We start from the raw sequence: 23,133 nt of genomic DNA, 5'->3' as shown, positions 1-23,133 counted from the left end.
CTTTTTCCACATAAGGTACTGCTCTCAGGTTCTCAGGATTAAGATCCAGGTATCTTTGAGGGTGGACCACCACAGTGGGCTTAGAGAGGGAATGATGGCAGGGCTTGTGGGCTAGGGAGACAGAGGTGAACAGGGACCCCAGAAGCAGGGCAGCACCCCGGCACACGGCGTTCCCCCATCAGCGCTGGAGGGAGCTGGTGGCTGTTTTGTCCTGTGGTCCGGTTTATGGGCCTTAACCACAGGAGTGAAGTGGGCAAAGGAACAGGCCCTCCCTGGGACCACAGCAGCCTCCAACCAGGAGCCCTCACTTGCCCTTGGAGGTGGGTGGACTTGGGCCTCATGCGACCCCGTGCAGGCTCCACGCATGCGCATTTACATCCACCTGCTGCATCTGCGTAGTAGGTGTAACTGCGCGTGCCTTGGCGCGTTTCTCAGAAACTGCCTGTCTCTCTGGGTTTTTTAGCCCATCCCATGTGCCCTGGATTCAGCATGCTTCTCCCTGGTCTGTGGGCTCACACATAGAGTCAAGGCCTGTGATCCCAGGCGTGGTTTCAAACTGAGAGAAAAACATGTGCCCGTGGTTTTCTTGGATTATGTCAGCATGTCCACGTGTGTGATCTGTGTTTCTGCCATGTCTCTGCAGACCTGCGTGCCACATGAAGATACAGGTGTTTCTATGCCAGGCAGGGCACCTGGGGCTCCGCTCTCTTGGTCGGTGAAATGCTTGATCCTAAGGGGGACCTCTAACCCCTCAGCCAAAGGCGGATGCCCAGCCCTCTTTCTCAGCCCTGCCCACTGGTTGAATGCAGGCCTCACCTCCACCCAAGCCGGTTCAGGGAGAAGGCCAGGCGGCCAAGAGTGCAAGTCCGTGGCGGCTCTGATTGCAGGCGGTGGGCTCAACCTCACCTCTACCTTCCTCAGGTGAAATGACCGGGCAGTTTCTGGGACAGAGAAGATCCCTCCCCGTTGTCATCATTTGGGACATAACCAGGTCCCCGTTGGGGCCCGACATCGCAGGCTCAACAATGGAAAGCAGTGACAGTCCGGTTGCTCCGACAGCCAGCGCCAGGCTGAAGGTGGAGGCGCCAGATGGACAAGCCTAACTCCTATCCCAAGATGTCCTGCCCACAGGAACTACCGGTGTGAGCCCAGGACCGGGCTGCTGCTTCCATAGGGCCTCCTGGCAGAGTCCCAGTCCCCTCTCGCCTGGAACACGGCTCTGGCTCAGCTGGACCCCTGGCCAGGATCACACTGGGTCCAGCTGAGCTGGGTCCAGCTCAGGAGCGACAGTTGCTTGGTGGGTGATTTTCGGCATGCCTCCCTTTCTCAGCTGGTAAAAAAGGGGTGGGGGATGATGGCCAACCTTATCCCGAAGCCGCACGCAGCCCTGTGCCAACCCAGACCCTGACTCTCGCTGAGGCTGTGAACGTTTATCTTCTGAAGCCATAGGGAGCCTTAGAAGTCACGCGTCTCAGAATTTGCCCACGCGGAGGCTCCGGCTCAGGAACTCGCAGGTCCCCACCGGCAGGAAGGGCACAGTGGAGGCTGCCCCCACCCCTCGGCCGGGCTCGCTCGCCCTAGCTGAGGGCCTGCGCCCCCACCACCTAAGCTCCTCAGCCAGCAGCCCGGATAGCCACGCCCGGCGGCCTGGAGAGGGGCGGGGCTCAGAGCTCGACTGTGAGGCAGGGTGTGGGCGGGACGCGAGGGCGGAGTCTGACGGCGGGCAGGGGAGGAGTTCTGGCGGCGGGGCGGGGTGGGGGCGGAGCTCGGGCCGCGCGGTTCCGGCCTTGGGGGCGGGGCCGCGGGTGCCGGGTCCCGTTCCGCCGCGCCGTGCCACTCTTCCGGCCCAGCGTTCCATCCGGCGCCGCCACCTTCCGCCCGGCGCCGGCTCTCGGCGCGACGGTCGCCCCGTTCCGTCGTCGTGCTGCCCTCGCGGCGCCGGAGCCCGCAATGTCGGGCCCCAACGGGGACCTGGGCATGCCGGCGGAAGCGGGCGTGGAAGGCGAGGATGACGGCTTCGGGGAAGCAGGTGACCCAGGGGGGCTGCTGGAGCGACCTTTGCTTTCTCAGGGCTGCCTCCTGGAAAGGAGAATCGGGGTCGGACTGGGGACTTGGAAGGGACCGCAGAGCCCTCCCACCCCTCGCTCCTGGGTGGGTTGCAGCTGCGGGCGCTGGCTGGAGGTTCAGGGCGAGCATCAGTGAGTGGGTCCCTGGAAACCGCAGCATTGGAGAACTGCGGGCAACCGGCCCCGTTTTACAGATGGGGAAACTGAGACCGCTTCAGGGTCACTCGCCCTTTTGGCATCTGCTCCAGCCACTTCCTCCAGCCCCTGTGGCGAGGGAAGTTCCTGAAGGGGCTGGGCGAGTGGGCCGTTTTGGCTTAGCAGGAGGGGCTGTCTGGGTGGGCGAACCCGCCCTGCTGAGTCAGCAGCCCCAGCCACCTTTGCTGTGATCTGGAGTCTTGGCGAATGCGACCTGCTTACCGAGCAGCCTGTTGCCTACACAGCGCTGCGGGGGAGGGGGCGGATGGGTGGTGGAGAGAGAAGCATCAGCTCCCCTCTCATCTTTGGGAGCCTCAGTTTCCCCATCTGTAAAGTGAGAATAATAATGTGTCTCCTGCATTGAGAGGTGTCAGGATTAAATGAAAAAACAAATGGCAAATGGTAGGTTCGAAGCATGCAAGTGAGCAGTTATTATTCTCTTTAGTGTAATAAAGATGGGTTTCTCAAGTCGGAAGACAGGACCTCGTAAATGTGAGATAAGTATGGAGTCTGCTTTTTGGTTTGTTTGGATAACAGCTTTATTGAGCTATAATTCACATACTATATAATGTATCCATTTAAATTTTACATGTCAGTGGGTTTTAGGATATTCAGAGTTGTACATCCATCACAGTAGTTTTAGAACACTTTGATCACCCAGGGTCTGCATTTAATAAAAAGGTAGAGGGCCTCCCACAGGGTGGCAAATGGTGGACTGGCCAGTTTTCCCTAGGCACCGCAGGTCAACAGTGGCCAGATGTGTCAAATGGAGCCCACTGCAGTGGTGGGAGTGATCTGGAAAAGCCACTTAAGTGTCACAATGAGTAGATGTTGGCAGGTTCACAGGACTTGGTGCAGTGGGGAGGAGGCTGTCCCAGGCAGATGGCAAAGCTTAGAACTAGGAAGTGCCCTTGACATGGATAAAGCCTGGCCCGAGTGGTGTGGAAACACTCGCCTCCCCCATCCTGCTTCGGGCCTGTGTCTCATGACACAAAATGTGCAGTGTTGCTAATACTCATCTACTAAGTACTTGTCGCGGCCAGACCCTGTCTGAGTTCTTAATGTGTTTGAATCCTTACAACAACCCAGTCCTTATTCCCTTCCCAAAAGATGCAGTCACTTGCTGGGGCAGAGCAGAGCTGGGAATGAAACCCGTGTGCCCCTGCTCTAAATCTTGGCTATGCCACCAACCAGCTGGAGGATCCTGGGTAGGTCCCTTCCTTCTTGGGCCTCGGTTTCCCCATCTGTACCACAAGGGGGTTGGACTCTTAAGATCCAGCAGAGACTTTACAGGACTCTGTCCTCTGGGAGGTGTGCCAGCTCTGGGTGATGGTGGTTCCCCACCCCCCCACCCCCCCGAAGGCAGACACACTTGCACCCATATTCCAGACACACTCCTCCAGCCCTGGCCTTTTCCAAACACTGCCAGCTGCTTCCCAGAGGTCCCAAGCTGGCACCTGAGCGTATCTGAGTCATGGGCTGGCTCAGAACTGGGTCCGCAGTGGGCACAGGCCCAGCCCTTGGATCCTAAGGGACATTGTGTTGCTGAGAGGCAGGTCAGGAGTGGCCATGGAGGAGGGAGTGATGGTTTCTGGTGGACACCAGGGAAGGCTTCTTAGAAGAGGCGTTTTGAGCTGGTCCTTGAATAGCTGTTGTGGTTGAGGCATTCTGAGTGGCAGAGACAGGTGAGCAAAGGCAGAAAGGCTAGAAAGTCAGAGGCTTCATTCATTCATGCATTCATTCATTCAACAAGTGCTTATAGTGTGGCAATGAGGGCGTCAGGGGAACAGCAGTGAACACAAGAGCATTCCCCCTCTCAAGAGCTCTGCAGTCTGGTCGGGGAGACACAGCAGCACACGTAGCAGTCAGGCCAGAGGTGAAGGAGGGCAGTGGAGGCATGTGGAGGGGTCAGACATAGAGGCTTGATCCCGTCTGGGGCATTGGGAGGTCTCTCTGTGGCAACACCCATGCTAAGACTTGAAGGAGGAGAGGGGGAGGGAAGCAAGACAGGAGAAGGACGCCCTGCAGGCAGAGGCAACAGCAGCATGTTTTAGGGGCCCCGAGGTGGGCAAAAGCGGGTGAGGAAAGGGTGAGGAAAGGAAAGGGTATGGGAGACGGGGCTAGAGAGGGGGAGGGGCCTTGGGGCTTGGGAGGTTCTTTTCCCTCAGGGCAGAGGGAGCCTCAGAAGGGCTGGAGAGTAGAGCCTGCCTGGGGACTGGGGCTTTGATTGCCCGACTCTGATTGCCGACTCGGGAAGGTGGGCCCTGGCCTCCAGGCAGCTGATGTAGGAGGTGGAGAGAAAGAAAACTGGCATTGGCAGGACAGTGTCTAGCAGACCTCCCCCCGACCACCCTAACCATAGAAAAAAGGATGGTGCACTAAGGTATTATGTCCCCAAAGCCTTTCACTTTTGGCATCCACCCATTTTCCTGATGGTGACACCGAGGCTCAGGAAGGAATAGGGACTTGCCCAAAAGCCCTTTTGTCCCCCAGGTTGGGACACAGTGTGGGTGGGGATGTTTGTGAGCCCCGAGGAGACACAGAACCTTGGCTCTCTTTTGCCTTCCTCCCAGAATATGCTGCCATCAACTCCATGTTGGACCAGATCAACTCCTGTTTGGACCATTTGGAGGAGAAGAACGACCACCTCCACGCCCGCCTCCAGGAGCTGCTTGAGTCCAACCGGCAGACACGCCTTGAGTTCCAGCAGCAGCTCGGGGAGGCTCCTAGCGATGCCAGTCCCTAGGCTCTGGGAGCCTCCAACCAGCCCCAACCCTGTCTTCCTGGGCTAGGCTGTGGCCTGGGCACTCACCACCTGGCTTAGATACCTTCTTAAGGGCGGGTCTGCAGGTCCCTCTAGTAGGTCTGCCTGCCTGGGCCACCCTTCTGGTACTTCCTTTGGCATGCCTGGGCCAGCCCCCAACACCTGACGTCCCCTCCTGGGGTCAGGTGTGGGCCTGCGACCCACCCACCTTGCCTGCCTGCCCAATTCCAGGACACTCCCCACTCTGCCCAGGCCTTGAGCATCCACATTAAATGGGTCTCCAACATCACTGTGCCTCTCCTCTGTATCCTGGGGTGAGGACCCCACTGGCCACTAGCGGTGAACAGGTCAGTGGAGGCATTCCAGGCACTGATCATACACTGATGGCTCACGGGCCTGCTGGTAGGCCTGGGGTTCTTGGCTTTCTTGTATTTCTGGACACAGAGGGTACAGGTGAGGCAGGGCTTCCTCTCCACCTGGTGCACTGCCTCCTCAGCCCAGCCCGTCAGACACGCTGTGTGACCCAATATGATACACTCAGCTTCTCTGGGTACTAGGGCCTTTCACTCAGCCAGCCAACAGCAATTCATGCTGTGTAACCTTGGCCATCATCCTCTTGCTCCTGGCCTCAGTCTTCTCCACTGGCCAATAACAGGGTTGGTCTGGCTGTCTATCTCTAAGGGTCATTCCAAATGGGGAAATAGCCCATGGAAAGAGCCAGCTCAGCCTCGGCCCCCGTTCACAGATGATTCATCTTAGGGTTGCCTGACAAGGGGGGGGACCAGAGGAGTGGGGAGGGTCCCCACTCCTGCACTTAAGCTCCCACAGGGTTCAGGTGGACAGAAAGGCCAGCACAGAGCCAGAGCTCAGGCCCAGGACCAGTTGTATGACCTTCAGCAAGTCACTTGACCTTGCTAGGCCTCTTCACCTGTTTCTTCACTTGTAATTTGGAGATAACAATAAGACCTGCCCCCTAGGGTCCGACTCTGAAGGCTGAGGCAGATCTAAGTTGAAGGTGCCTTCCCTAGCCCTGACAACCTCATCAAGAGGGAAGCAGACTCTGGGGGAGGTGAAGTGCCTTGTGACCTCAGAGTCCCTGGTTAGAGAGCCCGTCTTTGGCCTTCCAGCTCAGCCACCACACCCTGCCCAAAGAGGGTGGGTTCTGGCTGAGAGCTGGCAGGGTTGCCCCCTCACCCTGTCCACCCAGACAGAAAGGCTGGTGGGCCCTGTACAGCCAAACTACCTTCTTTTATTAGATTTTCAGTAAAAACACCAACCATGTCAAAATTTCCACACAGACTTCTAAAAAGCAAAGCAGACCTAGACCCAGACGGGATGGGCATGAGGAGCTCCCTCTATCAGGTTTTGAGGCGGGTTGAACGCCGGGGAAGTGGGGGAGGAGGGGGTTGGGCTGTCACCTTGCTGGGGGTTTTAGCTGTGTCCTGGGTGCTGGGCTGGGTGGGCGCACGGCCACCAGAAGTGAACAAAGCAGTCAGGGCGTTCCGGGCGTTGATTGCACACCGGCGGCTCACGGGCCTGCTGGTAGGGCTGGGGTTCTTGGCCTTCTTGTATTTCTGGACACAGAGGGTGCAGATGAGGCAGGGCTGCCTCCCCACTAGGTACGCTCCCTGCCAGCGGCTGCCTCCCCAGCCCGGCTGACGCTGCAGCGGACACACTGTGTGATGCTATGAGATGTCCTCAGCCTCCCCGTGCCAGAGCTCTGGAGCTAACAGCCTGGCCCTCGGCATCGTACCCCACCCCCCGCCCCCCGCCAGGACAGCAGAAAGAGCTGGGCACTACCCCTGTTCTGATTCCCTCTGTGGGCAGGGCCTTCTGTTGGGGGGTTGTGCCCCAGGGCTGAGGCCTTACCCATCAGCCAGGGCGGGTGGGGCAGGAAGCCTGGCTCACCTGCAGGTTCTCGAAGTGGGCCAAGGACTTGCAGTGGGAGAGCTGTGCCCCCGAGTTGCTGTGGTAGAACTTGTGGCAGATGCGGCAAATGTACCCCATCACGGGCACCAGGAAGTCCACACCTGTAGGACGGCAGCATCTGTGCACTCGTCCCTCCAGGCCAACCCGTGTCCCGCCCTCCCTAGGGGCCCATGTGCTCACTCAGCCTCTGAGTGGGACGAGGGGAGGCGGGGTCAGGGCTTGGGTCTTACCGTATGCAGTACTGGGGCTATAGGTCTCTGAGCCTTTCCACTCCTCTATGGATATATCTCTGGACCTCACCTGGAAATAGGCAAGTGTGGGCCTCAGTTCTGACTTCCCTGAGCTCTTCGACACCACTCCCTTGATCCCCAGGAGGATGATCCCCAGGAGGTTGTGGGTGGCATTCTCTGAGCCTTTGCACATGCCTGTCCTGCCAGAGTGCCCTTCCCGACCTATACTTTTTTGGGTTCAGCTCCATCAGTCCCCTCCTCCAGGAAGCCCTCCATAATCCATGCCAGGTGTGCCCGACACATCACAAGTGTCGTCTCTGAACTCCGTAACAACCTTCTACACTTCGCTCATTTTACAGAAGAGGAAACAGGTCCAGGCACAGTAGCTCACTGGCCCAGGGTTTACGGAGGAGCAGCGTATTTAACCCTGGTGGGCCCCAGGCCCTCGTGACATTTCTAACCACGAGCCCCCTGCCAGCTTCCCGAATTCCTATCTGATGTTGCAGTGACCTGCTCAGGTGACTAAGGACCCCTCCTCCTACCTACCAGACATGAGCCCCTTCCAGACGGGGCCATCTGATTCCAGCCACAGCAGCCCATGCTTAGTAGTAGCGCCCTCCTCCACTTACCAAGCAAACAAATGTGCCTTCCAGGAGTGACAACCACTCCCATTTGCCACCCCCGCCTCAGGCCGGGCTTCGGCCCTTCCTTAGAGCCTGAGTTGGGACTCTTAGTTCTAAGCATAGGAAACGGGGCGGGGGGGGGGGGGGGGGGGGGGTTTGCTCAGAGAAGGCGAGGGGCTTGCCTGAGGTCATACCACGGCCAACTGCTGAGTAACAAAGCGATCTCACATCAAACCTGCATAGGGCTGGAGGCCACCCTTGCGACACTCCATCCACAGCCCCTCCACGATGCCCCTTTGCCTGGCTCCCCACCCCCCCACCACCCCCGGACTACAAGGGCAAGCTCTGGGAGGGCAGGGCCAGGCCTTAATCCCCATGTATCCCCACATCAAGCACCAGGGCATGGCTCAGAGGAGCTGCGGTGTTAGGAGCACAGGCTCTGGCATCTCACTTCCCAACATCCAAGTGGGTGGGTCTCTGCCAGGAAAGTGCTTGGTACATAACTGGCACACGGTAACTGCTCAAAAAGTGTCGTCTGCTATGGGTGTCATCGTCATCATCACCTTATGCTGACTCTTCTGTGTCCCCTGCATAGTTCCCTCCGTGCCCTTATTGGCCTAAGATGCCCTTTTCCTTCCTCAGTGCAGGTCAAAATTTCAGCCAGATTTTGAGGTCCTCACCCATGTAACCGGCCGCCCTGCAGTCATCGTGATGTGTGTTTATACCTAGCCATACGGAATACAGTCCTATTTGTACGAAATTGTGGCACCCGTTAGTGCCTACAAATGTCAGCACTGTGCCCCCTGGCCCCGGGAGGTGGGGCGAGGTCCCGCCTGGGCTGGGAGCCCAGCCTCCAGCCTGCCTCCCACCCCACCTCGCCCCCCAAGTACCTGCTTGCAGAATTCTTCCTCAACCTCGATCTCTTCTTCTTCATCCTCCTCCTCCTCCTCCTCTTCTTCATCGCCCTCAAAGCAGCCCACAGCGTCCACCGTGATGAAGTGGTCCTCATCTTGACCGGCGATCTCCTTCTCAAGCATCTTCAGCTGCCCAGGAGAGTGGGCCAGGGCTCAGGTCAGCTCTGGGCAGCCTAAGCGCCACACCCCACCCACCCCACAACTCTGAGCGTCCCAATCCCTCCAGACCTGGTATGCGTTCAGGCTGGGAAAAACCTCAACTTGCTGTGTGGCCCTGGCCAAGGCTCTGTACCTCTCTGGGCCCATGTCCTGTGAGGGAGCTGGGGTTACCTCCTTGGCTTTGTCCTTATGCCCCTGGGACTTCACATGCTCCACAAACTTGCGGGGGGTCTTGAAATAGCGGTTGCAAACAGTGCAGAAAGGTCGCAGGGATTGCTTGGCAATCTGGGGAAAGGAAGGCAGGCCGAGTGGGTGGCAGGCAGTGTCCCCGGGTGCAGCCAGGCTGTGCCCAGTGAGATCTCATCTCCCACCCGCAGACTGCCACATCTGTAACCAGCTGGCTGTGCCCCGCCCCTTTACCAGAACATGGGCAAACATATCCACTCCCTGTGCTGTTGGCTACAAGACGGGATGGCAGATGGCAACAGGACAGAGAGAAGACAAGCCGGGGAGAGAGAGTAGCCGCCAAGAGGACCCCACCAGTCCCGTGGCTGAATGACAGGATGAGATGGTGCTTCACCCACTTGGAAAAATGGAGAAACTGAAGCCCAAAGAGGAAACATCGAGAAGCCACGCTTCTGAGTTATGACCATCCAGAGATAAAGAGTGCAATTGTCTTTCCGTCCCCAACCTCGGCTCCCTCCTTCCCAACCCTGGGCTTGGAGACAGATGTGTGGGTACCTTCGCAGCACACAGGCCCTCATACCTTGTGGTCCTGAGTCCTGCGGTGCTGGATCAGGTCCCCCATGTAGTAGACCTGGCAGGTGTTACACCAACGCCTCGGCGGGGGCTCTCTGAGTGACGGCAACCAAAACAAGTATATACAGTGGGATGCTGTCCTTGTTGGAAAGACAGCCGCTCTCCCAAGATGCTCCCCATAAATGTAATGCAGTTCCAACAGGAGCTTTTTTAGAAACTTATCAACGGTTCTGAGATTCATCTGGAAGAATCCTTAAACAAGAATAATAACCAAGGAGGAAGGAGAGGCAGCCAGTCTGAAGGACTGGCCTCAGGGGGCCAGGTCAGAATTCAAGGGGTGACGTCATCAGGAGACAGTTCAGTGAATCTCCCGCACCTAAAGCCTGTTAACAGACGGGCTACATCCTTCTGCTTTTCTTGTGTCACGAGATCCCAAGCTCATTCTGCACGTGGCAGTTTTGAACCTGTTCTAACCTGATGTTGCATCCTACCTGCTTCCTCGTTCTCATGAATTCCCTGCCGTTGTCCTGTTTATTAGAAGCACTCCACCAAGTGGACAAGCCTGATCTAACTAATCCCGCAGGTTTCGATACTCTAGAAAGTTTCCAATTAAAATCTGTCACCATTACATTACTCTGCAAGGAACATCTTTGTGAGTCATCTTTCTCCTGTATTTATGATTATTTCACCTGAGTATAATTCCTAGGTCCGCAAGCAGGGGGAGGTTTAAAGGTCAAGAACATACTGCGCAACCACGTAGGGAAGTTCTTCTCAAAGAAGCACCTAACAGAGACACCGCTACCTCTGGAGAGAGGGTTCCGTCACCCAGAGCGTGCGGACAGGGAGCTCCAAGCTGTGACCCTCTGTAAGCGCTCAAGGCTGAGTCCCTAACCACTGCCTCGGGGACTGTCCAGCCTGTGAAGGAGTTTGGTTCGGCCTCCATAGGCTTTGTTTCATCTTGATTCTGAGCTAGCTGCTAACATTTTGAAATTGGGAGATTTCACATACAAAGCTGGGTTTCTAGATTCTCTGGAACAATTAGGAGACCTGGAGCTGTGGGGCAGCTGTTCTGTGACAGAGCCCATGTCCCCCAGCATGGCCTGAGGCAGTGCCTACCTGCTTCCCCACCCCTCCCCCGCCCCTCCAGCCCCCCAGCAGGTCTCCATGACTGCCCACAGGGTGTTGAAAGGTCTTGTACCTTCCACCAGGCCTTCTTAGCCCAAGAGCTAGTTTTGGACTCCAGGAGGGCACATATTTTGGGTCAACGAAGCCCCTATGGCAATGAAAAAGGGGTGGCACAGTGTAGCTGTAACCTCAGGCCACAAGGTGACGATCCTCACCATTGTGTGTCCCCACCCCCCCCCCCCCCCCCCCCAGCTAGGGTCAGCACATATGCCGGAGAAGCAGGGCTCTGTGCCACAACCCACTTCCTTCCATGTGGGTGGTCCCACTGTTCCTGCCTGGATGGAGCCTTAAGAGACCATCTAGTTCATGAATTCTTACATTGCATCCTTCACCAGGCCATTTTACAGATGAGGAAAACTGAGGCCCGAGGCTAAACCATTAACGGTGCGGAGAGGCCTCTGGCAGAGGGCAATGCTTAACCCAAAGGCGGACCTTGAAGATGGCAGACTCAGGGCCCTTCCCAGCCGCGCCTGGCCTGCAAGACTGTCTACCCCCCAGTACAGAGCCTCCAAGATCCCCCACTCACTCGTCCTCTCTCTCCAGGACATCCCGGGGCACGGGCAGCAGGGACAGGAGGCAGGCTTGGCTCATGTGCTGGATCTCCCCCAGACGCTGCTGGTGCTGGGCCCCCGCCATGTGGTCCTGGAACTCCTGTAGCCAGCAGAGCGAAGGATGGGCCTGAAGAACGAGCCCCGGAACAGCGGGCAAGGGTGGAGGAGGAGGCCTCCAACCTCGGCTTCATGGCCACCCCACCGCTGCCGAAGCCGTCTCTCTTACAACAGCCCCGTGGGGGCCACAGGAGGATGGTGAACTGAGACACCAAGTGGGCACAGAGCAGCTGGAGCTTCTGCTCCTTCCGGAGACTGTGTGGGCCCCTCAAAGGCAGGGAGCAGTCCGATTAACCTCCGGATCCCATGGCTCTGCTCCGGATGACAGAGGTAGCAATAGCAAGGGTAATAATAATTATTGTTATTATGACGAGCCGAAGGCTGTTATTAATGTGCTGCTCGCTCCAGGGGGCACTTGGGGCTCGTGATTTCAATGTCAGGTCATTGAATCCTTGGAACCTCCGGGTGAGGTGGGTTCTAAGCGTTTCCTCATCTGATGCATGAGGAAATGGGAGTCACAAAGAGGAGAATTCACCTTCTGAGGTCCACACGGCTAGTCAGGGCTGATTTATACCTGGTCTGCCGGACTCTAAATTCCTAACTTCTTGGCTGGTCAGGAACTGTTTTCAGGGCAAACGCACAGCTGCCCTGGATGGTGCTCACGGGGCCCTTGTGGCCACTCAGGCGCCGTGGGGAGGCCTGGGCATCCGCCAGAAACACCCTCCACTCTGCCCCCCAGCCCTCCCCCCCGTGCCGGGGCCTGGCTGGCAGGTACCTGCTGGCTGCTGCAGCTGGCCTTGCAAAGGTAGCAGAAGAACTGGAGGGTCTGCTTCGAGGCTGTGCTGGCGGAGGCAGGGGTGGCGGAGGCGGAGTCGCCCGCGCGGGGCACGGGCGTGAGGGGGACTGTGCTGAAGGCCCGGCTGTCACTGCTCTGCAGGATGGTGACCTTCAGGGAGCCCCCGGCACCCCACACCTGCACCGGGAACAGGGGCAGAGCTACCGCCAGCTGGGCACCTACGGTGGGCCAGGCCCTGTGCTAAACACCCGCGGGCAGGGTCTTACTGGGCCCTCCTGACAGCCTGCTTCACAGACGGGGACACTGAGGCACTGAGCACCAGGCTCACAGAGCTAGGCAGTACGACAGCCGGGACTCAAACCCAAGCCCACCCAACTGTGAAGTCCACCCCACCCCCCCCCACGTGACAGACGGAGACGTGGAGACACCAGGAAGGGAACGGGTTTGGCCACGATCACACCAGGAGGCAGAGCTGGGACCCAGACGGCATGCATAGGCCTGCCCTCTGTGTTCTCTCCACTAGAGCAGTGCTCCCCCGTCAGGGACCAAGGGCTCTATTCCAGGGATGAACACGTTGGAAGGGACTTGTCACCAAAAGTACCTCTAGTTCTTCAGAGCAAAGGCATGTGAAGGCAGCACACCACACAGGAGCTTGACGACCCTCCATCAAACCCACGGCCCCGGCAGAGGGCGGCTGTCACCTTTCACGGGTGGGGAAACACAAGGGGTCCTCCCGCCGCCGGGCCCCGCGGTAAGCACACAGCCACGGTAGCGTATCTACCCACCCCTAGCATCTCTCTTGCCCTTTTTTCACATTCTCCCACATCCAGACCGCTGGTCAACTCCTCCTGGCTCTCCACGCTGACCTGGGAGCCTCCTGGCTCTGGCGAGGCCTCCTTCAGGCCTGAAATGACAGAGGGGTCCATCTCCCACCCAGGCCCAAAGCGATCCGGGCCTGAGAGCCACCGTTTCTACCCACAGCCAGGACCTTGAAGCCTCTGGTGGAGACAATGCCAGGGGAAGGGCAAAGGGTCCAGGCCGAACTGTCCCATCACGGGGCAACTGGGAGCCAGTGCTCACTTACCTGCTCCGGCGTCTCTCGGATCTGGTGGTGTCTCCGCCACCGTGGAACGAACCGGAACCGGTGCTTGCTCCGACGCTGGCATGGACACCTGCGGCCAGGTCTGAGGCTGCCCCTCAGTCCGGTCAGGGGGCTGCACGGGAGGCTGTCCTGGTGGCTGCTCTGGTGGCTGGACCTGAGGATATGTCTGCGTCTGGGCCAGCTGCTGCGGCTGCGCCTGCCCAGGGGGCTGGGGATGTGCCTGGCGCTGCACCTGTTTCTGTGGCTCGGCCTCCTTCTGCACCTGCTGCGGCTGCACCTGCTGCGGCACCAAGTGGTCTGGAGAGGTCTGCGTCTGTGCCTGTTTCTGCAGTTTGGGCCGTGCCTGGGTGTCCCCTGGAGGCGGGGGTGGCGGCGGCTGCGGCTGCGTCTGAGGCTGCACTTGGGCCTGGATCTGCAGAACCCGCGGCTGGAATCGTGGCAGCACTCGGGCTTCCGGCGGCTCAGGCAGCAGCTCAGGCGTCTGGGTCTGCTTCGGTGCCGTGGTCCGGGCCTGAGGCTGGACTTTCGCCTGCAGCTGCCCAGGGGCCCCCTTCTCTGTGGGCAACTCCGAGCTAGGGAGGATTGAAAGAGATCTTCCGATGTCTCCCAGTTGGCCCCAGGGGCTCCTCAAAAAGGCCCAGACCCACGTTCAGTCCTAGTTTTATAGCACGTGCGAGCCCGAGCCGGGCACTTGGCCGCGCCCCTCCGGCTCTCCAGGCCCCAGTTGTACCTAAATAAATGGGCAGGATCACTCGCCCCCGCCTCCCACCACCTGCTATTATGTATCCAAGGCCCTGCAAAGCCGCCCATCCTCCAGCCCACTCTGAGGACCCAGATGCACATGTTCACCTCTCCGAACTGGCCACCAGGTGACTCAGGCCCAGTGAAGATACCGGAGACTCTCTGGCCTGGGGTCTTCCCAAGTAAGATGCAGAATTGGGTTTGACCTTCCTCCAAGCCAAAGGTCAAGGCCCTTTCCTTGTTCCAGCTCTCTATAAAGGGTCCTGGCCGTCAGCTACACCCACCCCCCGGGCTTTGCAAGAATGAGAGTACAGGGCCCCTGGGCCCAGGGAAGGTTTTCAGCATGGGTTACCTCTTTGACCTCTTAGCCGGTGGCTCCGATGCCTCACAAGACTCGGGCTCAGGTGCTACAGTGTGTTTCTCTTTAGCGATGCCATCTGGGCAGGGTGGGGAATCTTGGTCTGGAACGGGGGGCAGATGAGTGACCGCCAATGCCATGAGCAGCACAAACTAGGAGCTCCCCCCTCGAGGTGGGGCCTGGGCTCGCCCCACACCAAGATCCCTGCCTCCCAGGTCTGCCTCCATCACTGACCCCTGCACCCGCCTGCCCCAACCTGTGTCCCACCCAGAGGGCTAGCAGCCTCCCTCCCTTACCTTCTGGTGTGTCTGTTCGGGACTCGACAACTTCCTCAGACCCCTCTGGGGGGTCTGACTTGTCTTCCACGGGCACCGTCTGGGAAGAAGAATCCTGCTTCCTTTCAGAAACTGTTTTTGACACCGTCCACCCACCCTCGTAAGCAACCCCCTGGCCCAAGAGCAGCTTCAACAGTCCCGCAGGGGATGAAGAGCTGCCCAGAGACGATCCTCAGCACCCCAGGAATCCTGTGGAGGCTACCTGGCTGTTAACCCAGATTTGGGGGATACAGAGCCCCCTCCTGGCGGGCCCATGGTGCTGCCTGACTTCCCAACCACCTTCTCCACAAAGCAGCCGGAAGGGTCCTTCTAACACGCAAACCTGATCATGTCTTTTGTCTCTTTCAGGCTGAAACCCTCCTGTGACTCCTCCGACTCTAGAGTATTCCTTCCTCACCCAAGCCGACCCAATCTGCCCTCTGCCCCTACACCCCCGCCTCCAGCCAACTCCCCACTAGCCTCCTCGCCCTCTCTACGTCCACCCTGGCCTTCTCTCTGGTTCCCCAAGGTCCTAGGTCTCTCCCTGCCCCAGGGCTTCACTCAGAGCCTCAGAGGCACTTCTTGCGGGAAGCCCTCCTGACCCCAGAGTAGATAGACCCTTAACGCAGGCCCAGAGGACCTTGGGCTTCCTTTTTGTGGCATTTGCCACAATGTGAATTAACTGGTGGGAACATTATTTGCATTCACGTCTTACCACTGCTAACACCCTCCTCCCCAGGCTAAGACCTCCAAGGAGGGTCAGGCCAGTCACACCATCTGTACCACTGGGGCTCCTACCAGACTTACAGATGTTTGCTAAATAAATGCACAGCTCCAGCTGGTCCTGGGCACTCCAGTTAGTCCCAGGAGCCTGCCCACAGCCTCTGTCCCTCCTCCTAAGCCCGAGGAACCAGCGCTGAGTGGAAACATGCAGCCCATCAGGACTCCATGCCCTTCAGAACTACCTGCCTCTCACCCTGCATGACACGGGCCCTACTGTTCTGTAAGGCTCTGGGTCTGTCTTGACAGCTGTGCAGCATGGGGCAGCCTCCACCATACTCCCTGAGCCTCAGCTTTCCCATATGCAAAATGGGTGGGGGAGAACACCGGACAAGACCATGTTAGGAGGGGCCCAATGGGCAGGTTGGAGGCCAGGACCGCTCTCTGGAGGGAAATGCCTCACTTCCAGATGTGGGCCGGCCTGAGAGCAGCCCAGAAAGGGCAATGTCATCCCTGCCCCCTGGAATGCTCTCAGAAGGGTGCCATATGCGAGGGGCTGCCGGGACATTCAGGGACACGACAGTCCCAGAGAAGCTATTCCCTCGACTCTTTCTGCTTCTGTCAAGGACTGACTCTGCTTATGTCAGGGTGAGCCTCCTTCTAATGCCTTGCACCCTCTTCAAGGCCCAAGGAGGTGGCGGTGCAGCTCCAGAACCTTCCAATGACAACACTGTAGAGTTTAGGGTCCTGTAATGTTGTTTTACCCTTTCCTCTCTTTCACTTCTGTGTACAGCAATTCTTTTGGACTGCTTTTGAAATTTCAGGTAGTGACATCATGTTTCCTTGTTAAATAAATGTAACTGAGGAGAAGTGAATTCATTTAAAGCTCAGCTACGACAGTTAGTAACCCCTGGCCGCGGGTGCCTGGCTTTTGAGTTTTCCAAAGGTAGCGAGCCAAATGGAGATACATGCCAGAATTTGGAGACTCGGTACAAAATAAAAAGGAATGCAAAACGCCTCATTCGCGTCTTAAAATATTGATTGAAGGTTGAAGTTGTCATGTTTTTTACGCATGAAGTTAACTCAAATCTTACCGAAATTCATCTCACTGGTTTCTTTTTACTTTGTTAATGTGATGGCTAAGGAAATTTAAATTCCATTTATGCCTCATGTTTTATTTCTATAGGGTGGCGCTGGTTTACCGAGAACTGTGACAGGACACTTAATACAAATACAGTGTTATGGGTCATTTGTATCTCCGTGTGTTTACAAAGAGAGAAATACCAGGTAAACAACAGGATTGGTGGCGTTTGGATGTGGCAAAAGTCCCATCAGAGAGTCACAAAGATCTGAAATTTGGGAAACACTAGACAAGTCCAACTCACCAACCCCTTCCCCCTTTTTACAGATGGGGAAACCGAGGACAAAAAGGGATGTGACCTGCCCAAAGGCCCAGTGTGTGCCAGAGGGGGTGGAGTTAGGCTGGTGCCAGGTATGACCTTCCCACACCCATCCCCACCTGCTGCGCCCCAGCCATCACTCACCTTGCGATTGGGGGTGGTGGAGGAGGGGGTGCGGGCCTGTTTCTGGGGAGTCCGCCCTGAAAGGTTGATCTGGGAGGGGTTTATGGGGACCCCAACAGGAGGGGCCCCCAGCAAGGACTGCCGAGTGGCCTGGGGAAAGAACTGCTGTAGGTTTGGGGTGGCCAGCTGGGGGACCGTGAGGCTGGGGCCCGTCAGGTTCGGGGTTGGCAGGTTGTAGCCACGGAGGTTACCTGCAGGCAGGAAGAGGGGAGAAGAGGTTAACAACATGGTTGGACGGTAGAGGCCAGGGTCAGGCATCAGCCCCCCAAAGCATCACGGAAACAGCACAGACCACTTGAAAGGGAACCCTTCCCATACAAGGGCAGCCAGGGGAGGGAGATGAGAGCCAGAGGCCCACCCCCACCTTGGGCATTAATGGTGAAGGGGCCTTAGGGCTGGTTTCCTGCTCCAGCTGAGGAGGAGAGAGGCACTGCCTTCTCCCTCTCCAGATGCCTCCCTGGTCCCCGGCTGCCTCCCTGGTCATGCTCCCAGTGCATTCCCAGCAACCCCACTCACCCGCAGGCATGCTTTAGGGTACACCTTAAGGCATGCGACAGACCCAGCACAGGACCCATAGGGAGAACCAGCAAGTTGACTGACTGGTCCCTGGAATAATAACACACTCTCCTACCCCCATCCCTCTACCCCTTCATCAAAAGTCTACTGGGAACCAGGCACTTGCTAAGCACTTTGCACGCGCGGCCTCCGTCACTGGGCCCAGCCACCATCAGGGTAGGTATTAAGATCTCTACTAATGACAAAACAGACGCAAAGCAGAGATGTAACTTGTCCAAGATCTCTGCACATTCTGCCTTTGCCCCTCCCCATGCTGCCTAAACCCTTCTGTAGCTCCCTGCTGCTTGGAGAGAAGCCCATTCCTCACCTTGCAGGGTCTGGCCCTGCCCTCCTCCCAGACCTCCTTTCTTGCCCTCCTCCCCACACACGTACCCACTACATTTCAGCCACAGGCTTCTGTGCATTACCTCAACAAGCCTGGTTTCTTCCCGCCTCTGGGCCTTTGCACATGCCATTCCTTCTGCCTGAGCTGTTCGGCGCCCACTACCTCCTGGTCATCCTTCAGGCCTCCCTTTAGGTGTTTATCCTCTGAGAGACCTTCCCACATTTTCCCTGTGTCCCCAGAGGCAGACTTCCTTCCCTGTTCTAGAACCAGCTGCACAATTTCCTTGTCTGCTTCCCATTGCCCACCACCCAACCACACTGGGAACTCCTTAAGGGCAGGCACCTCATCTGACTCAGAGGCCCAGTGCTCAGGAAGTGTTTGAGCCATAAAAGACAGTTCAAATCCTTGCCCCAAAGCCGGGACAGGAAGCACAGGATTGAAAGCGTGGGTCAGATGTGCTGTAAGAGCTAGTTCGAGTCCTACAGCCCAAGCTCTGTGGCCTAGAGCAAATCATTTCCCTCTTCTTAGCCTCAGTTCCCTCATCTGTACAATGGGATAATAATAGTGCCTGATTCACTGTTTTATGAGGATTCAATGACATATGCGAGTGTGCCTGGTATAGAGTCAGCGTTCAGCTAACATTAAAACAAATACATGTACACATATGTGCAGAGAGCCAACCGGCTCTTAAAAACAGTAAGATCAAGAGATCTAAAAGATCTAAAAGAAAAATGGACAAAGGACATGGACAAGTCACAAAAAGAAATATGAATGTTGAAACAGACAAATATAAAACGTTTGGCTACACTAACACTCCAAGAAATGTAAACTGAAAGATTAATGATATAGCTTTTTTGCCAACCAAGTTAGTAAGTTGTATGCGTGTATACATATATATATATATATATATAAAAAGCATATAATACCCAAGGTTGCCGTGGGCATGGTGAGACCGACACTGTCAGACGTGGCTGGTGGCATTGCAAACTGGTCCAGTCCTTGGGGAAAGCAAGTTGGCAATACTTATCAAGAGCCATAAAACATCCATCCCCCGACCCAGTCATCCACTTTTGGGAATCCACTCTACGAAAATAGTCTCAAACGTGATATTCATCCCAGGGTTATTTAAAACAGAAAAAAAAAAAAAAGAAGAAGAAGAAGAAGAATACGGGGGAAAAAAGGAAGCAGCTGAGTGTAGGTACGCAAGAGCAAAACAAAACAGCTGTTAAAAAATAATCTTTACAGAGACTGTCAAATCATCTGGTAAATGACCAAGTCATTCTACTCCATGAAAAAGAAACAAGATATAGCTTTTCACTTACATCAATAACCAACCACAATCATATACAAATTCCCAAGTTTGTGCCTAGAAAAAAATTGGGAGGAAATACACCAAAATCTTCACGGGTGTTTTTTATTGTTGTTGCTATTGTTGTTTTCCTTCAGGAGGTGAGTGAGTCTATCTATGACAATTTGGGTTTTCTTGTCCTCTCAAAAATTTGTTTTCACTTTTCTTTGAGCAGTGTGACTTTTTAAATGGGAAAGAAAAGGCGGGATACATACATATGTATACATCGTGGGTCCCTGTGTGTGGTTTTCTCTCTCCAACTATCCATTGATCCTTTGTCAATCAGCTCCAGGACCATCCCCGCCTACGTGGCAGGGCTGAAGAGTGACAGCCACCACATCTTCTGACCTGGCAGCATACCCAGATGGATGGCAGGATGGCCTGGTGTCTAAGAACATGGCTCTGGGCTCTAATTCTCCCTCTAATCCACATCTACTCCCTGGGTGACCATGGGCACATGATGCCTCTCTAGGTCTCAGTTTTTTCATCTGTAAAATGGGGTCATGGTATCTCCCTCCCAGGGTTGTCAGCAGAGTCAAGGAATTGTGTATGTAAAGGTCTCAGCACAGTGCCCCGCCCAGAAGGACCACCCAGCCAGCCACAGCTTCCATCTGGGGGGGCTGGGTCTGAACCTGAGCTGGCCGCAGGTCACTGGGCTCCTAAGATTACTCCCAAAGGGGCTGAAGTATCTGAAGCAGCATCTTAGAAGGAAGAGCTGAGAGACTGCTCTCCACATGGGGAAACTGAGACAAGGGCACCGGCTTAATACACAGGGCTAGAGACGCCCATTCAGAGACCCAGGGGGTCAGGAGCCTCAGGCCTTAATCTAGCTGTGTGATCCAGCACAAATGACTTCCCCCATCTCTGGACCTCCGCTTCCTCATCTATCAAATGGGCCGTGGGGGCAGGGGGCGGGGTGTCAAAATAGACCTTTTCGCCCATCATTTCCTCTAATCTGAATGTGAGTGAGGGGTGCTGAAGACAGCCCACAGAGTCAGCACCATGGCCAAGGGCACACCTCGGTGATCAGCATAGACCGGCATCCAGCTGAGCAACTTTGGGACTTCCACCTCCGGGAGCCTCAATGTCCTCATCGGCAAACGAGGACTCTGAGAGTAGCTCTCTCTCAGAGTTGCCGTGTGGATCTGGGGGAGATTTAGCGCAAAAGGGGGGATGCTAGGGCACCACCACTAAGATGCAGTGAGAAGGGGCCAGTAGCTATACCTTGCAACTGCTGCAGAAGCAAAGCTCTCTGTAGCACAGAGCCGTTGAGGAGGGAGGCGGGGCTGGCGCCTTGGAGGTTCAGGAGCTGCTGCTGTGGCTGCTGTTGGGGCAGCCCCCTGTGTGTTGGGAGGGGCTGTCAGAGGGCTTCGGGAGAGTCGGAGCCTCCCTCTTCCCTCACCTCCATCCTCTGCCCCCTCTCTACGGCAGACAGAGGAACCTCTTAGGGTGGGAACTGATGGCTCCCAGGACTGAAACGGGGACGACCCCGGGGCGAAAGGACTGGGATGGGGTCTCCGCCACAGGGATCTGAGCGGCGGGACTGAAGCCGCCCACCCCTCCAGAGGGGAACTCACCTGCTGACTGCCATGGGCAGGGGGGGCTGCGGTGGGGACTGCTGGAGCAGCTGCTGGAGCTGGAGCAGCTGCTGCTGTTGCAGCTGCTGCTGCTGGAGCTGCTGGAGCTGCTGCTGCTGGTTGAACATGGTGGCTGAAGGGAGGGCGCGGAGTAAGGCGGGACCCCTCCTTCCCTCCTCCCCCGCCCACGGCCCTCAAATACCTGCCCGCTGAGCTTCACCGCTACACCCCAGGCCTGCCTACACCCCAGTCCTGCCAAGAGCACGCCGCATTTGCACCCTCACGCTTTCAATAACCCCCGCCTCCCTCCACTTTCCCGTAAATCCTGTCGACAGTCCCTCCCTCAAATGCCCAACCCCGCCTGCCATCTCCCCTACTCCCACGGCTCTGTCCTTCCCGGGGCGTCCTACCCAAATGCACCTCCACCCCGCCTCCAGCCTTTCTCGCGCCACCGCGTCCCGATGCCAGCCCCCCTCCACGACAACCCCACCCTCTTCTTCGCGCCTACTTTGTGTCAATAACGGCACCCCCAACCATTCGCTTCGGCCTCTGAACAAAGTAGGAGGAAGGCTTCCCTCCCCATTCTGTTAACCCCTTCTTCTGCCGATCGAGCCAGCCTTACACATCAAATCCGGTTACCCCACCTGCGCGCGACGCCCTCAGCCTCCATCCAGATGGCCCCTAAACCCTTCCGTGCGTCCCCAAGCGGCGCTCGGGCCGCGCACCTCACTTCCCCGCACCCCCGCCGCAATCGCGCCGCCCCCACCGGCAGAACGGGCGGGGCGGCCCGAGCGCTCCGCTTCGCTGGGGCCTGACCGGGCTACAGCAGCGCCCTCTGGGGGACGGGAGGACTCGGTGCAGCGGCCCGTGGCGCAAGATCCTGCGCTGAGCTCGCGTCCGGCTGCGGGGGCGGCACCCGCTTACCCGGCGCCTCGGCTGCGGCTGGAGCGGCTCGGGGCTGCGAGGGGGCCCGAGGCAGCTCAGGCTCTCCGCCCCGCATCCTCCGCACCGGGAACCCGCGGCTCCGACCCCGAGGCCCGTCTGTCGCCCGGAGGGGTCTGTCGTCTGGTGGGGACATCGCGGGCTACTTCGAGGAGGACCGTCCCCAACCGACCTCCCCGCGGCCGCCACTGTCCCGCGATCCTGGGGCCCCGCGCGGGGCTGAGGTGGGAGGGGCCGTGCGGCCGGCAGCGGCACATTCGGGGACCTAGACCGGGCGAGAGGGTGACCAGCACAGTCGACAGAAGAATTTGCCCTAAAACGGGGTGGCGAGGTCCGTCTGGAGGTGTTTATTCGATTTGACTCGGGAGGGGGTGAGGAGGGCCGAGTTCAATTATTAAAAACGGCGTTCATCCTGATCCTGAAATTGTCCTGCCCCAAGGACCCTTTAATTACGACTCAGTCCCGCATCCCGACGCCCCTCTCCCTCATCCCCACGTGGAGTCACTGAGCCAAACAACCGGCGGTTACTAAGTAGCGATCCTTTTTCGCTTTTCTATTACTTAAAGTCGTCAAGGCAGGTAACCGCCGGGGGCAATCCTCTTCTTCTGCATTAAGCGCCAATTGTGCGCGGACACCGCACACGGTGGCGCTAGAGGCGCGCAGACTGGAGGCCGGCCCGGCGCGCCTAGGCGCGGAGACCTGAGTGTCAGCCAATCCCTGCAGTCGTGTGACAAGCTCTGTCCTAGAGCTCTGGACCGGCTCCACTGCAGCCCCAGGCAGCAGCACAGGTGCCTAATTCGGCCTGGATTTAGAGACGCGAAAGTGGCTCGAGTTAGCAGGACGTTGCGCCCTTGGGTGAAAGGGCAGCCTGGAGCATGGGAGCTTTGAAGGCCTGGCCTTGGGCTTTATCCCCGCAGGGCAGAGAGCGCTAGGGTATGACGGCATCGCATCCGCCTGGATTAGAAAACTCACTCTGGTGAGAACCGAGACAGAGGCAATGGGGAGGGAGAGAAGGAGCCGAGTCAAGATCGCTTAGGCTTCCACCCAGGTCCAAGCACGCTGACACCTGGTCTGAGTGCCAGCAGAAGTTGGAGAAATGGAATCGGGGCTTCACTACCTTCTGGTTAGGTGACCCGGGTTGACAGGGGAGTCCTCTCTGAGCCGGTTTCTTCTTCCCTTCCATGGTGGGTGTGAGGATAATATTATGTAATGCTTAATACTGGCACTTGACACAGTGTGAGTTTAGTAAATTGCCAGAGTAAAAACAAACAAAACACTAAAAATAATGTTCATGCTGGTGATCCTGTGTTGATTCATCT

General features: G+C 57.2%; 2 protein-coding genes across 8 annotated transcripts; one reads left to right on the top strand and one right to left on the bottom strand.

The window, feature by feature from the left end:
- The first annotated feature begins 1,760 nt into the window (after window positions 1-1,760).
- Window positions 1,761-5,314, top strand: BBLN (bublin coiled coil protein). Its single transcript, XM_047830261.1, has 2 exons — window positions 1,761-2,029; window positions 4,835-5,314. Exons 1-2 carry the CDS (start codon window positions 1,951-1,953, stop codon window positions 5,005-5,007), a joined length of 252 nt encoding a protein of 83 aa, XP_047686217.1. The 5' UTR covers window positions 1,761-1,950; the 3' UTR covers window positions 5,008-5,314.
- Window positions 5,315-6,254: 940 nt separating this feature from the next.
- Window positions 6,255-21,989, bottom strand: CIZ1 (CDKN1A interacting zinc finger protein 1). Of its 7 annotated transcripts, XM_047830257.1 has the most exons (19): window positions 21,797-21,988; window positions 20,873-21,005; window positions 20,520-20,635; window positions 18,874-18,945; window positions 17,008-17,237; window positions 14,726-14,819; window positions 14,424-14,532; window positions 13,563-13,902; window positions 13,313-13,484; window positions 13,014-13,132; window positions 12,208-12,405; window positions 11,351-11,475; window positions 10,838-10,912; window positions 9,647-9,734; window positions 9,052-9,165; window positions 8,698-8,850; window positions 7,185-7,254; window positions 6,934-7,055; window positions 6,255-6,599 (listed from the first exon to the last, which is right to left on the bottom strand). In XM_047830257.1, exons 1-19 carry the CDS (start codon window positions 21,948-21,950, stop codon window positions 6,384-6,386), a joined length of 2,700 nt encoding a protein of 899 aa, XP_047686213.1. In that variant the 5' UTR covers window positions 21,951-21,988; the 3' UTR covers window positions 6,255-6,383. The 7 variants fall into 7 exon arrangements, with proteins under 7 accessions (XP_047686213.1, XP_047686211.1, XP_047686210.1 ...); XM_047830255.1 differs by having other exon boundaries at window positions 13,313-13,902; window positions 14,726-14,804; window positions 21,797-21,989; XM_047830254.1 differs by having other exon boundaries at window positions 13,313-13,902.
- Window positions 21,990-23,133: the final 1,144 nt, after the last annotated feature.

The sequence above is a fragment of the Prionailurus viverrinus genome, chromosome D4 (assembly GCF_022837055.1).
Source record: "Prionailurus viverrinus isolate Anna chromosome D4, UM_Priviv_1.0, whole genome shotgun sequence".
Taxonomy (NCBI): domain Eukaryota; kingdom Metazoa; phylum Chordata; class Mammalia; order Carnivora; family Felidae; genus Prionailurus; species Prionailurus viverrinus.
This window is presented reverse-complemented; position numbering and strand designations above follow the sequence as displayed.